This window comes from Carettochelys insculpta, chromosome 27, assembly GCF_033958435.1.
Source record: "Carettochelys insculpta isolate YL-2023 chromosome 27, ASM3395843v1, whole genome shotgun sequence".
Classification (NCBI taxonomy): Eukaryota; Metazoa; Chordata; order Testudines; family Carettochelyidae; genus Carettochelys; species Carettochelys insculpta.
Window position 1 is genome coordinate 2,744,100 of NC_134163.1, and position 16,316 is coordinate 2,760,415.

At 40.5% G+C, this 16,316-nt stretch overlaps 1 protein-coding gene across 7 annotated transcripts in view; it reads right to left on the reverse strand.

Annotated features, from left to right (window-relative positions):
- Positions 1–4,109: 4,109 nt before the first annotated feature.
- SPPL2B (signal peptide peptidase like 2B) overlaps positions 4,110–16,316 on the reverse strand; it is a 97,842-nt gene continuing 85,635 nt past the window's right edge. For 4 of the 7 annotated variants that reach the window (XM_074978225.1, XM_074978226.1, XM_074978228.1 and 1 more), the window contains one exon: positions 4,110–13,912. In XM_074978225.1, the coding sequence (XP_074834326.1) occupies positions 13,586–13,912 (327 nt within the window). In that variant the 3' untranslated portion in view covers positions 4,110–13,585. The remainder of the gene's footprint in view (positions 13,913–16,316) is intronic. The other 3 variants (XR_012642639.1, XR_012642638.1, XM_074978227.1) reach the window with 3 other exon arrangements.

A 16,316-nucleotide genomic window follows, 5' to 3' on the forward strand; every position in this document is an offset into this window, starting at 1 on the left:
TTTGAATTTAAGATACTGAAATTAAGAACCCCATAAAAGCAACAACATTGTATGGATACTAAAATAAGGCCCCCAAGCTAACCTCTAGCTCTGAGTATATTGTGTGAAATACTAGTTTAAAGGTTTGGTTCAGATTTACATGTTCAGAGTTAAATGTATTGCTCCCAAGGAACTAAGTTTAATATTCCTTTAGTGTTTATAATCCTCACAGCACTAACAGATATGCCATGTTTACACATTAATACAAGCGAGTACCTCAGAACTGGTCTGTAGATTATGCACACCCAAGAGAAGGCTGTCTCCCAAAAGCAGGTCCTGTCAGGTATCCAAGATGCACCAAGTTCTAATACAAACACTCCAATATCTAGTCTCTTAAATGTTCTCCATATTGGGTTGGAATGCTGTGATTTGGTCTAAATTTTCCATCTGTTCAATGCAGGAAGCAGCACCAGTTCTCTTTGGATAGAGCAGAATTGTTTTTTTTTTCATTTGAACTCAGGAACAACTAAGTCTGTCTTCACTACCTTCAAAGTGGTAGTGGCAGGAGAATCCATATGGATATGACTAATACATACTGAATAGAACATACACAAAAGATTAAAACCCCTCACCATTATCCAGCAAACTCTCCTAGTGCAGTGACATTTTTCTTTAAGATGTTGTATTAATATGCACCCAGAATGAAAGTACTGGATCCCATATTCATTCTGTCAGTATCTTCCAAGATCATATGTGATCATTTGAAAACTCAAAATATTATCCAAGTGACAACACGATAAACCTAACCTGTGAGCCAGTCATCAAGGTGGGTTCCTGCTGATTTCCAACTGTAGACCTTTATTTAATGGCGATGAACTTAACTGATAATGCAACTGCTCACACACTAGGCAGAAGAGAATCCATTTGCTGTCGCATTAATACTGTTGAGACTGTAGGAGTTTTAGGAATAAAAGTGTGTCAGTGACAATAAGCAAGCAGGTGAGACCTAAAGACACATGGCAAATGGGTGTGGGTGGAGTCCTCAGGCTAACTCTACTGCTTTTATATCTTTGCTGAGTATACAATTAAGCATCTTAAAATTGGGTCCATGCAGAGAGCGGATGTGCCTTTTTTACAGAATTGCCAAACTATAGTCAAACTTAAGACAACAGAGGCTTTCCTCTCTGATAATACACTAGTTAAAGATAAAGCTAAAAAATACTGCATTGGGAATAATCTCACCAATTATTGCCCTGCATATAATCTACCGTTCTTGAACCAAGTGCTAAATTGCCAATACCCTAGCCAGGCTTAGATCACTGACAGATCTCTCTTTAGTAAGTGAACACTGACAAAAGCTTATATTCAGACTACTCTTTATTCAGCTTTGGCTGGTAGGTGTTACTGCTATGGCAGGATTGGGCAGTCCAAAACTGTATGGACTCTACCCCTTCCTTTGGGTTGTAAGGGGCAGCTACTGATGTACTTAGGCAACATTCTTTTGCAAAGTTTAAATTTTCTCCTCTCCACCCTATTCAGCACACATATCAAGTTCATAGCAAAGACAAGACAGAACATTTCAGTGCCAGTAGAATTTAGAAAATGACCCTAAATTTTCTGCCTGACAAATGGTGAGCACCATCACTCAACTCTGGGATGCAGACCTGCCAGCTGTGACTAAATTAGGGCAAGATGATGCTAGCGGGAAAACGAAAATAGTTTGAAGAACTTGCTGAGATCATAACAGTCTTCAGAAGGCATCTGTCCACTAACTGTTCAGGTAGAATGCATTCTGCTGGTCTTTGAGCTATTACAGCACCAGTGGTTAACACCCCTAATATTTGGCTGACTAGAAAACTGAAATGTGGGCGGGGCTACTATGGTACATGTTTTTGTCTTTCCTAGGCATGATTACAATTGAAAGTACAAGAGCTGCTACATGTTACATTAACACAGGCACAAAATCAAATCAGCACACTCTTGTGCACCACACAGTTTTCAGATCCTGAATAGTAACAGAGAGATAGCCGTGCTAGTCTATATACTATCAAAATAAAAAAGCAGTCCAGTAGCACTTTAAAGACTGACAATTTATTAGGCGATGAGCTTTCGTGGGACAGACCCACTTCTTCAGACCACATCCATACCAGAACAGACTCAATATTTAAGGCACAGAGAACCAAAAATAGTAATCAAGTTTGACAAATCAAAAAAATATTATAAGGTGAGCAAATCAGAGAGTAGAGGGGCAGAAGGGGGGTGGGGGTAGGAGTCAAGAATTAGATAAAGCCAAGTATGCATAAAAGCCCCTATAATGACCTAGAAAATTCCCATCCCAGTTCAAACCATGCGTTAATGTGTCAAATTGGAATATAAGAGAGTTCAGCAGCCTCTCTTTCCAATCTGTTGTGAAAATTCCTCTTCAGTAAGATGCAAACTTTCAGGTCATTAACAGAGTCTTGATTTCTGCCCCCCACACCTTCTGCCCCTCTACTCTGTGATTTGCTCACCTTGATAATATTTTTCTGATTTGTCAACCTTGATTACTATTTTTGGTTCTCTGTGCCTTTAATATTGAGTCTGTTCTGGTATGGCTGTGGTCTGAAGAAGTGGGTCTGTCCCAGGAAAGCTCATCACCTAATAATTTATTTTGCTAGTCTTTAAAGTGCTACTGGGCTGCTTTTTTGTTTCAGATCCTGTTTGAGGTCAGGTTTTGATCTTCTTTTAAGTCTTCAAACAGATTGTGTCCTGTCTACCTCGTCTGTGCCCCTCACAACCAATCTTGACAGCAGTGTTCTGCAGGAGTTTCTGGGCTGGTCAGGACAACCAGGCTAAACTTGGGTGTGTTACAGAAGGTGGCCATGTCTCAGCAGCTGGTCTACAGTTAAATTCCTTTCTTCCAGGTAGCAACACAACCACTGGTTCAGTGGTCAACCCAAGGCCCATATGTTTCCTTTCCCATTCCTTTGCCTTCCAATAACCCTATAGATGGCAGCAGCCCCCACCTTGCTCCCTTGAGGAATTGCAGAAGGAAGACAGGAGAAGTATAGAGTCTGACAGATGAATATCTGCTTTATTTATCTTTGTGCTGTACTCTGATATCATGCCATGTGAATTTTAAACCTTCAGAGGCTCAACAAAGAGCCAAATTTCTTGTTTCAGTGCCTAGACACACTCTTGTACCTCTTATAGCTAGTCAGTTCTGAAAGTGAGAAACAAGCTAATTAGGATCAACCATTAATTTCTATGGGACTGGTAACTGTTGAAGAAATATCAGATCTATATGTTTAGGAGAGCTTTGTTTCCAGACACTATACAACATCCTCTAAGCCTGAAAAAGGGCCAAAGAGAAACTTTGTATCTATTTAACTGGACACATGATTCTGTGCTTCCCACATCTGTGGCCATTTACAGCCCTATAAATTGCATTACAGTGAACACTTCATTCAAGCATGTTAAGTCCTGCTGAGGGCTGCCAGTGAGACCGCAGCTATTCTTTAGTCATGAGTCTAAAGAAATTTCAGTGTGGAGCGTCACTCGCAAGATCCTATACCTTCCCCTAACGAGAGACAAAGCAGCTCCAAGGCTTACACACCTCCCTTCGCTTCTTTACAGTAATGGCAATGGTCTCAAAGCTCCTTTTTGAGGGAGTGAATGGTTCTTAAAGACAACCTTGTTATAATGAACAAATTCTATTTCTCTCAGTATTCATTATAGGAAGAGCATGATTGAAACATAGCAATGTACTAAATACCTGTTATCAAAACCCTACACACTATTGGGATCGCCACTGCATAAAACACATCTTGTGATCATAAATATTTGTGCATGATGTATATACACAATGGGTATTATGAATTATGGATACATGCTGGAATTATGACTCAAGTGTACATAAAACAGGTCTTTCTTAGACAAAGTAACGTGTATTCGATTCTCTGTCTAGCCTCAGAGAGGTAGCAGTGTTAGTCTGTACCTTTGAGAACACCAAGAAGTCCTGTGGCACCTTATAAACTAACAGATATTTTGGAGCATAAGCTTTCGTTGGCAAAGACCCGCTTTGTCTGATGAAGTGGGTCTTTGCCCATGAAAGCTTATCCAAAATATCTGTTAGTCTATAAGGTGCCACAGGACTTCAGTCTAGCTTGATATTCAGGCAAAGACAGGGAGCATCCACAGCATACAGAGAAACAGGATCATCAGGATGGTAGTGGGGTGGGGGAGAGGAAAGGTAAGAAGCAACACTGAATTTCAGCAAACTAATGGATGTAAAAGATCAGAGACTTTCCTTTACCACCAGATTCCAGACCGCCCTCCTCTCAGCTCGAAAAAAAAATTGTTTAGCGAGAGGGTGGCGGGTGGAGATGATGATGGTAATCCTTTGGAAGAATCCATTTTAAAGAAAGGGGCAGGGAACCCCCAAGTTCTCTTTTACCAAAGAAGATAAATACACCTTTGGGTCTCTGAAAGAGAGGCTGACTAAGGAGAGGGGGCCTGCTGGAAGACTAGGCTCTCAAACAAAGCCTAGATGCTAGATGAAGTTTTCAACTTTTAGATGTGAGTTTTCAATTATATTTGCTTCTATCCATTTTAACTTTCTCTCTTATACAAAAACTTGCTTAAAATATAATTCTCCATTTCTTAATAAACTTGTTACATTATTAAGCTAAACAAATAGTGCTCTCTTTGTACTAAAGTGGGTGTCAATTTCCATTAAAGTTGCAAACTATGTCATTTCTTTGAACTGTCAAGAAGTGGTGGACATTGCAAAGCACATGGTGTGGGGGAAATATGAGACTGGGGGCACCCTGCTGGTTGTAAACCAGGCCAGTGAACCCAGGAGTGAGGCTTTGGGGCTGTAGACAGGCTGCTGAGGTCACAGCCATTTGTCCAGGGCTGTCTACTACACACATTCAGTGTGACCTGCATGTGGTAGGCTGGTTGTAAGCTGCAGCAAAGCATGGTCAGGCATCCAAGGTTACTCACAAGGTTACTCTGAGCCCCAGAACATGACAATATATTAGCAACTTAACATGAAATATCATGATATATTGAATACAGTCATAATACATAGCAGGTGAGATTCCAAAAGCACTGAACTTACATTAATAATTAGGAGATGGGCATCCTTTGGTGCTGTTGAAAATCCCACATTATTATTAGAAATAAAAACTAAGTGGATCTTTTGCTGCCACTGAGCTCTTGTACAAATGATCTTCATCACAAACTACTCCCTGCCCCTTCCTTTGCCCAGGCTACCCCTTCGCACCATATTCAGCATTGTGGGATCTAAGAGAGAAAACTTTCATTCTATGCGAAATTTTTGTACCAGCCTCGTCTCAGCTTCCTGCGTTTGAAACTTCTACAGAACCGAACTTCTGCTCCAAAGCACTTTGCCACATTCCGTTACCAACTTAGACCTGTACAGTGTAGTATCCTTTACCACGATAAATATCATGACTTGTACAGTACTTTAAAGAGAAACTACACTCCATTTTGTACAGCTTTGCATGATGATTATTCACAGGGTAGGAACTGGTCACTCTCAATAACTTTTGAAATCTCTTTTACCCAAAGCACACACATTTGGCACTTCTGAAAATGCTTTCTTGGGCTGCATCTACACTATGAGTTAAAACTGATTTTATTAAAATCAATTTATTAGCACCGGGTTTTATCAATTCGATTTGTGCCTCCTCCCCTTCCCACACGCTCTCCACAAACCTGACATATTGCTGCCACACACGACTAAAATTGAGTGTCGCAGCAGCGTGTTGTGGGAGCTGATCCCACAATCCCCTCAGCCCCATAGAATTCTGGCTATTTCACTGGTGCAGCATAGGAAAAAATGCCCTGTGAGTGGCTGCGGGTATCTGATGACCTCTTCCTACATTTCATTTTCCTCATTCCCCTGCCATATTAACCAAAAGTTGCTTGTCTCAGGCGGGATCTGGCTCGCCTCTGTAAGAGAGGTGCCTTTTATAAGCGAGGGGAAGGATGGGGTAGTAAAGCGCGTTAGGAAAACTTAGAAAAAAGAATTCAGGTTTCCCAACCGACAGGTTTTCAAAACAGGATGAAGAAACAACAGCTCTTTGGAGGCTTGGCTCTGGTTTAGACCTCCTGGCAAAGAAGAGCCTCAGATCAATAATTCTGTTTCAAAGGCCACCCACCCTAGTGACACATTTCTGAGCATGCGCGAACAGCAGAGCTACAAGCTGCTGCGCAAGCGCCCTTGCAGCCACTCCCTTCCAGCCAGTGTTCTATATGGTACACCAGCAAGGAACCCGAGACTCCCTGGGCCCTCAAGGAACCCGCCAGAGGGGTCCTGAGAGCCAGCCAGGGCACCAAGAGATGGGTCCCTCCTGGACCGGGTGAAAGGTGCAGACCCTCCTGGATCTGTGGAGTGAGGAGGATCTACTCCAAGACCCCAAAGTGAAAAGGAGTCATGCCCAAGCCTACACCGGATGGTCACCACCCTGGCAGAATGAGGCCACCTCCGAATGCAGCAGGGAGGAAGTCCAGGCAAAACTGAAGGAGGCCCAGCAGTGCAACATCCGTGCCCAGGATGCTGGCTGACATTCTGGGGCAGGACCTACCACCTTCATCTGGGTTTAGGCCTCCTGGCACAGACAACCCTTAGAACAAGAATTTGCTCCAGAAACATATGCATAAGTAGACATAGGCACTATGCTGAAAATGCAATAGATCATTGAATCAGTTACGGCTGCTTTGGTACCTGCCCCTACTAGCAGCATGTCCAGGCTTGAATCTAAGTTTAGACCTCCTGGCAAAGGAGACCCTCAGAACAAGAATTTTCATCCTTGCAACCACTGCAAAACCCGGAAATGCCTGTGTAAGTAGCAGACATGAGCACAACACTGAAAATGCAATGTATCACAAAAGAAGTTGTGACTCAATTGGTCGCTCCAAGCCTTACTTGGAAAACTGTGGTAATTGTAGAGCCACAACCTTGCCTTCAATGGCCTTTGGATCAAGCCCATAAAAAATCTGCTCTCAAAAGGACTGTCAATCTTGTGACAAAGTTTTTTCTTCTGTTGACTGAAAATTGTGGCTGCTTAGGGAGGCTTCCCCCAGATGGCTAAAAGACCCCTGACTATATGAGCCACTGGAGACTTTCCCCAGGCAACTTCCAGCCCCCCAAAATTGTGGCTGCCAAGGGAGAATTCCTCCGGGCGGTTGCAAGGCCCCCGAAAAGCTGCCAGTCCCCCCCAATATTCTAGTCACTGAGGGAGACTTCCCCTGGCTGGCTCCAGGACCCTGACCATGCGCAAGATGCCTGGCACCTTGCACAGCATGTTCTTTTATTGGCTCGGGGTCAAGCCCCGCGATGAGGCTGGGCGCGGGAAAGTTCCAGACTGCATGGCACCTCCCGTGGAGGGAAGGGAGGGGACTTCAGGGGCAGGACAAAATGTAAACGGCTGAAAAGAAGTTTCTTGTCCTATCATACAAGCACAGCCCCCACCCACAGTCTAGGGGCCATGTGCTGCTGGGGGTGTGGGGGAACAACGGCTGGTGCCAGGAAGTTCAGGAAAAAAAAAAAGGAAGATCACTAGCAGAGGTATCAGAGAGGTAGCTGTGTTAGTCTGTAGCTTTGAGAACAACAAGCAGAGGTAGACACAGAACCACAAACCCCACAGCCACGCTAACAGCAAAGAAAGAAAGAAAGAAAAAGATTTTCCAGCCTCTCATAAAAGCATGACACTACAGCCATGGGCTTCCAGGTGCAGAATTGAAATGGTCTTCCTGTTGCCTAGTTCCTCTGCACCTGGGAGCAGTGGAGATGGAAAAGGCCAGAGCTGAGAACTGTGGGGCTCATATGGGACATCTCTGGAGGATAATGAATCTGATTTAACGACACAGCGCTTCCTTACTACCTTTCATTCAGAATTTTAAATTTTAGCTGAATGCTACACCCATCAGGTTACGAAGATATGATGATATTGATGTTATGTTGATGTTAGTACTCTATAAATCGAGCTAATGGAATTTTACAGTGAAGACAGGCATTTGGTAAAATCAGGCTAACCGCCTTAAAATCGATATCGTCTTGTAGTGTAGACATAGCCTTATTGAAGATTCATGGTATTTATGATTCAGATGGTTCAAGTGCCCATGAAGCAGATTCCTAAAGCATTTTCCAAATTGCTCTAACAAGCATTTTAAAAAAAGGGGAAATCATAATTTCAGCAAGATGTCTGCCTACAGGACTGGTTTCAGAAATACCAACTGTCAAATAGAACATGGGCACAAAGCTAAGTTATAAGCCGGTCATGAATGTGTCTCTGTGATCATTTACACTGATGGCCTGAGAAAACCGAAGGTCTCCCTTCAAAGATTATCACATTGAGCAGTTGGTTTCCTTAATAGAATGTGTCCACAATCAACAGTGTTTTAAAAAGTGAGCTAAGGAATCTGGGATGGTAATATAGGAGTATAAATCTTAAATAAAGCTGTGTCACCTGAGTCACCATGGTAAAAAAATTTAATCAGGCCAACTGTGTTACCAGCTTATCAGAGTGAGAATGCCAGGCAGAGTTCTACCAACATTTGGCCTGACCACAGATTTTAGAACACAGACTTACTGCTGTGTAGCGGCAGCATGGCCAAAGTGGGGAATGTGCATAAAAATATATTATTCCTTGTGGCATTTGGTAAAAGCCATTGCCAAATTTTTTGGCTTTGTTTATTATTTATCAGTAAAGCTGCAGAAAAAAGATAATTATTGGAGCTTTACATCCTAGGCCTTCCCTAGTACATAAAATAATTATCTCAACAGTCCATCCATTACCAAGGCAAAAGGAGAAAAAACCGAACTTGACTGTTGTTCATGAGATATTTGCATACAAGGCTCACATTTTGCAACTTCTTTTCCAGACACTCAATAGAGGAGTGACAACAACTGAGAAAAATGATTCTGTGGTGATGCCAAAGAGGCCATAAGAAGAGTTACATGGAAGAACTAAGGAATCTCTAACACAAGTAGAGCTCAATAAAAAGTATGGCAGCTAAGGAGACTCAGTCCAGATCCATTCCTGGTATGAACACTTACAAGCAAGCAGAGAAAGGAACAGAAGAGGTTTCTACAAACTACAGGTTGAGGTCCACAGAGATGAGAGGGTCAATTTGCATGTCTGCTCAATCATTTTATTTGGAAAGGTGTTTCAACATGGAGTGAGTTATAGAAGAACATTGCTGTAATATAAAACAGCCTTTAAATTCCCACATCACTAAAAAGAACAATAGAGCTTCCAAGACTGTACATGATACAGAAGTCAAACTTGGAAGCAGATGGCAATGCACAATCTTCCTCAGAGAATGCAGATACTACCTCAGATCCCTGCCTCCTGCTGCCTCAGTACTGTGAGCCAAAGTAACACTGCTCTGTCTCTCTCTGCAACCACCTAGTGACAAGTGCCTTTCTAAAGGCACTGCCATTGCTCACATTCAGCTCTCAGTCTCAGATACACAGATCATGAGTGCAGAAGCAAATCTGGCTCATGAAAAGCTGCACTGCTGATAAAAATGCTTTCAAGGCTTTTAAGGCAGTATCAATGTGAGGGAGAGTCTGAAAGCATGCAAATTCTGCTGAGAGTTAAAGAAATCCACAACAAACATAGCAGACACGGGCAATAAAGAAAAATGATAAAAACAATGGCATCAAAAATAACAAACTGCCAATCTTTTACAGCTGCATTAAATGATTCCAGTGGAAAAGATGCCGAAAAAAATGGAAAGCATGCTGCTGATTTTCCTCCTCCTTTTTTCTAGGAAATTCATTGACAGATTGGATAATAACTTCACCATCAGTCTTGTGGAGTTGTCTTATCTTTCACTGTTGTCTTAAAAAGCAGGACTCTCTCTCATACTTGAATGGACTGCCTTCAATACTCTTCACGTGTAATATGACTAAAGAAAGAGAAGGCTCATTTAAAATAGTGTTCTGAATGTTTCTGACTCATTCATCACCTCTACTCAAAATTCGGCAGGCCAGATTCTGTCCCGCGTTCCATCTGTGCCTCCCTTCTGTCTTCAATGGGCCGTGTGGAATTGAAATCAGGATCTGGTGCGCTGATTAAAATTTAATGATGCGTGAGCCAGAATACATTTAGTTTCCTTTCCCACTGTTCTAATGATTCTAAAGGAACATGAAACAGCAAAGAAGTGTCACTTAAACTACCGAACACACATAAATCTGCGGAAGTAAATTCTTTGTCCTCTGATTATTATAGAAAATTAACTTTCAGTTAACCAGATACTGAAGGATATAAACATTAAATGCATCAGCACTACTTTAAAATGTGCATTTCAACAAGAATTTGGCATTGGACTGATGTCTGATAAAATAAAAATGAAACTTATGAAGATAAAAGCTCTTTTCAATGCAATACTGCAATTTACAATGATAAAACCTAGCTTTTTAAAGACAATAAAAGGGAAAAAATATAGCCTTATAATGAAATATTTAAAACCAACTAGTTTCTTATGATAGAGCATGTTACTGAACTATCAGGGTGACTGAGTTTAAGTAGTATTTTAATGGTTGAAATATGGGACATATCTCCAAATCACGTATTTATCCAGAGGGTTAGCATTAGTGTGCTAAACATATTAATTTCCTTACATGAGTTCTTACAGTAAGTAAAATGTGCACATGGAATTTGTGGGGTAATTCACAAACTTCAAGGCAAATGCTCTCTTCTAAAACATATTAGCCAAGATTACACAATAAAAGTGACATTTAAAGTAGCCATTTTATGTTCTGAATTCTTCCTACTTAGTTGGAGGCAACACAATGGCCTACTTCTCCCATCAGATCTCTGTTTCACCTTCAGAAGCATAACCACAGCAAATAAAAAGAAATGTATGTTCCAGGAAGTGTGATAAAAATTAATACTTTACACTCCATAAACAGGCTGAATATTAAATATATAAAATTATGAGTAATGTTATGGTTGAAAGAAAATCAAGGAAAAAGCAAAGTCAAATGTCATGACACAACAGCCTTAACTTTGAATTTCTTGGCTTTTGTCCATCAAGTGCATTAGTTAAACACAGTTTGTTTAAATAATTGTTTAATATACATATTTATAAAATTGCTTACATTAAGGCATCATCCAGCTAGCTGAAGTGTCCAACACAAGCATCTCTGTCACTCTGCATGACTGAAGGCTGGTTCAGCTTAACCTCAGCCAGAGCAACATTGCCCATTAAGGAGGAGAAGAAATAAAATGGGAAAAATCTCTTTTGTACTGCTCAACACGTTGCATTTAGTTCATTTGAAAATCAAATCTGAACATACTACAGACTTTAGAATGGAGAAAACTTTTCAAGAAACTCACCATCATTTCAGCCAGAGTTGAGTCAACTTGGCAGACAGAGCCCAATTAAGGTCATCAAGGCTTAGACAGAAGCTGGTAAACTTCTGAACCCACAGTATTGTTTTACAGACAGCTTCTAATATACTGGAAAATGAATATTGCCCATTTAACATGAAAAAGTAGAGAGGAAGTGGTTACAGTCTTAAAGACACCACATAAACCTTCAGAAGGTCTATTCAAAGGAAGGAAAACAGAAACAGAATAATCATGTACAGCTGCCAAATGAAAGCCTGTCAAAACTTGATCCCAAAGATCAACTAGAGCTTACTCTTAATGCATTTTTTGGGTACATTGAGACTCTGCTCTTGAAAGTGACACACTATATGGTCTTGCAATAATTCCCTCAGAACAGTATTTATTGAGAGGCCGAGGGATGGCCTCCCCATTGAGTTGAAGATATTCTATTTTATTTCCAGGATATTAATAGTTTCCTGAAAGCCTTGTTAACTATGTTTAAAATGCAAAGTTTTTTTTTAAATTTTTTAAAAAAAGAAAGATTGGAATGTTTGTAACTGAAAAAAAGATGTGCATATCTTAGAAATTAATCAGACGTTTCTGATCAGAACACTCTCAAACAGAATAGAGTCTACATATTATTTATAATTAACAAAAGTTAGCCTGACTATTTTGTCCCTCTGCATGTGCAACACAGGTGTGCAAAGAAACAAATCAGGTTACACAAGAGAAGCCTACATTTTGGATACTCAAAAGCTGTATTAGCAATATATGAGGAGTTTTGCACCTAATCTGACTAAAGTGGAATAGACTGCAGGTCCCCTAAACTTCATTGTGTAGACGCAGCTCTCCCACTGCATGGCAGGATATCTATTTTGCAGTTCCAGGAACAGTGAAGGTGGCTGTGACCTCATATCACACTTTGAACACTCCTAGGACAAAAACAAGATCTGACTTGAAGCAGCTGACCAGATACAAAGAAGTTGAATAGCTGCACCACATATTATCTTTAAAGAGACCTTCAGACTTTTCTTCAGCAGTAGGCCAAATCTACACTACAAAGTCTTCTCAGCATAGATAGGTTGACCAACGTGTGAACGACCTCCTTGCAGTCAACACTGTGATACCAATAAAACCCAAAGTGTAAATGCATCGGTTTGGGGGAGAGGGTGTTACTATGCCAACAGAAAAGAAAAAAACCTTCTGTTGTCATATGTTGCATTTACACTAAAGGTTTTTGTCAACTACAGCTATGGTGGCAATGCCAGCAAAATATGTGTAATGTAAACAAAATCAACAGAAAACAAAACTATAGTAATAGAAATAACAGAAAGTAGAGAGCTAGAGAAACCAGCAGAACTTCCTATATCTAAGTCAGTCCTTAAAGTCTCCAGCAGACATCTCTGCCTGACCACTAAGCTGTGCAGAATGTTACTATTTATGAGCTGATTTATCTGGCAAATAAGGGGTTGGGGTGCTTTTAAAAAACAAAAAAAGTGAAGATACTTTGAGTAAACTTGTCTACTGTATATTATTCTGCACGGTCCACTCAGTGAACATCTTCTTTCAAGACAGCCCCCAGAATCCATAGGTGTGCTTACAGTGCTTCCTGTAGATTCGTGCATCCTGCCTTTTAATTTAGAATATCATCCAACTCGGGCACCTGGAAGTGGAAAAAGAAATGTTGATGCAGCATGGTAATATAAATCCTTTCAGAAGGCCAGTAATTTAACCAGTTCTCAGCATTTCTTGAGTGTCAGTTTTTCCTAAACCATTCACTTGCGACAATGGCTTTTACAAGCAGAAATTTAAAAATATCAAGGAGAGAAAATTCTACAAAACTACAGTATTTCTCCCTGCTTAGCTCTGTAGAAGACTTATCCAATGTTTCTCTTCCACATTAATCTACACTACAGTAAAGCAGCACAACAGCCACACAAGCCCAGAGCACTGGATAAATAAAATTTCTTAATATTACCCTGGTATAATGAAAAAGTAAAAGTAAAAGGCATCCATCTAATAAAATGATCATGGAAATTCATATGTTAGAATCTTTGTAAAGCACCATATTTCAGAAAGCTGTTTGAAACATATAGCTATCTCTGAAGTCAAAGGCAGAATAATCTTGTATTTGATGATCAGATTTCCAGTGAGGTTCCTCAATGATGTGAACACTACTGAAACAGTCTACATACTGGTTTTCTGGTTTTGCAAGTGGATGTTTAGAGGTGAGAAGAAGGAAAAGGGATTTCTTATTTCTTCATCCAGTCCTGCTGGTTCTTTTCTACTCTTCGGCTCTTGCTTTCAGGATCATCCACGTTCTGACTGGTTTGCTGTTCTATTTGCTGGATGGAAATGTGCAGCTGTTCTGTTTGCGTGCTGGGATTGGTCAGCTCCTTGGTACTCAAGTTAGGCAGCTTCTCTGCGCACACAGCAGGGTTATTTTGATCACTTGAATGGAGCGTGGGGTTGGTCATCTGTTGCTCTGATTCTTGTTGAGATGCAGGTGCATTCAGATCTTTGGGTGGGTTGGGGCAGCTGACAGGAGCCAGCACCAAGGAAGGATGAGGTAGATCTTTCTGCAAAAAAAAAAAAAAACAAAAAAAAAAAAAACAAAACAAAAAAAACAAAAAAAAATTAAGATGTGGAGTGAGAAACAAAAGCCACTATTGTTACCAAACGCTTAATATTAAAAGTGCTCAAGTTATGCTTGTGTTTACAGAACAATCATCATACTGAAGGCCAACAGCAATCACACAGTGACCAGCGGTGAAGAAATTAAAAATATGAACTGATCTGAAAGGAGAGGGATTACTTGCCAAAAAACAGCAGTTAATTCAAATAATCCTTCGTAGTTAAAAGATCTGCACATCTATTCTCCGGACAGGTCCCAATGAGTCACAACGAGACTGGGAGAATACTCTCCACAGGAACCTAAATCCTTGAGGTTCATAGGCTCATTACTGCTGCCTGACTTGGGACGCCCTCTCAGCTCTGTTGTTTATCTGCAATGGTGACAAGCTGCTGCCAAGCCTCACTAAAAATAAGCAGCTGGCACTTTTCTGGCAGTTTCCTGGATCAAAAAGTATTTTAATATTAATTAAGCTTCACAGTTCCCCTAAAGCATATCATTCTCATGTTACAGTTGAAGAACTGAGGTACAAAAAAGGTTAAGTTATGACCCAAGGTCATAAAGTATCAGAGATGAGAAATTACCCTCCACTCTATCCATTAGGTCCTACCTCTAACATTTTCCTTCTCCTGTAAGCAAATGTAAGGATACATATTCAACCAAGATAACGTCCTGAACATCTGGAGAACTGGGGCCATATGTTTCAGTCATTTACTAGTTATTTGTCTTCTATGTGATTAGGGGTCTCTAGCAGGTTACTGGTAAGATGGTCTGGTTTTTTTCCCCACAGCATTTCATTTCTTTCATTTGCATCATGAGGGCTCAGTTGGGTCCCTGTAGTACGTTCTCTTAAATAGAAACTGAGCTCTCTTCCTTTCAGCCATGGTCTATGATTTCTGTGGAAGTTATTCTACCTCAATTGCCATTCGATTTGTACATTTCATTCCCACAAGCTTTTTCAAACTGAAAGGTCAAGCTGCCTGTACATTAACAACTCAGACTCAACTGCCTATTGTCTTTGTTCCTGACATTTCTGTAGACCAGAGATAGGTCAAGGCCCAATCCATAGCCACCATTAACCTTGACGTAGTGAATACAGAGTTTAACAAACCATCTTTATCTAAACAGACAAGTTGCACTGATCTGAAATGGAGTGCCCTCCTGTTTTAAGGATGATAGTGACTGCATTCTTTTACAAGATCAGCTGCAGTTTTGCTGTTCAACAAGTTTCTAAGGGGGTCTTCAGCTATGAAAAATTTGGCAACCACCAGGGCATAGATATTAGACATAAGCTAGGGGTTTCATCAGATTTAAACAAAGGAAGAAACCCTTTTTAATTCCAAAATGCATCTCTATGGATATTCATTCTCTTCTCATTCTCATGCTCTGAATTGCCTGCAGAGTAAGGCTTCTATCAAAACATTCTGGAGCCAGAAAAAAACCCCAAACCCTTAAGTGTTTTTTACATAGTGTTGGTGTCACTACTGCCAGCGTCAGACCCAGGGGTTGCATACTTCCCTGAGTGGAGGGTTGTACATGTTCTGAGTAAAGTTTGGGTGTATCAGAGTGGTAGCTGTGTTAGTCTGTATCTGCAAAAAAACAAAACAAAACAAAACAAAATACCTGAGAAGTCCTATGGCACCTTATAAACTAACAGATTTTTCCAAAGCATAAGCTTTCACCAGCAAAGACCTATTTATGCTCCAAAACATGTTAGTCTGTAAGGCATCACAGGACTTCTTGTTTCTTAAAAACACTGACAGTATAACTATGTGAGCTTGGTATATGAATTAAAAAACAGCTCCAACTGACCAATGCTAACTAAGCCCAGGTGTAGACAGCTCGATAACTCATTTCAGTCAGGGAACTGCTAAAAGCTATGGGTAAAGAACTCCCATCAGTATAAGTTACGTTTCCATTGGTGGGTTTGACAAATAGTTACGCTGGTCATTATATTGGCAAACCCCTTTCTAGTATAGACGAGGACTGAGTTCATGATGAAATCAATCAACCAACATTCGCTCTTAGAAAAAGAACTGCTTTAATACTGGACTTTAGTTTTCACTCTAAACACTGAACTCTCATTTCCTGGACAGAGTTTTTCGTGTGCACATGCAATAAACTCCACTCTGTATGCCTATACACTTTGAATAAAAAAAAAACTGTAGTTCTAAAAGAAACCAAAACAAATCCACAATTGTTTTGATTTAAGGGGAAAAAAAGGACAAAAGCCGTTTGTGGACATGCTGTAAAAAATCCAGGCTCCTCATGCAGAATTAGTCTGCTTCATCTTTACCCTTATCTTAAATATCTGTTCTGTGAATGCTCTCTTACTGAGTAGCTACTCCCTT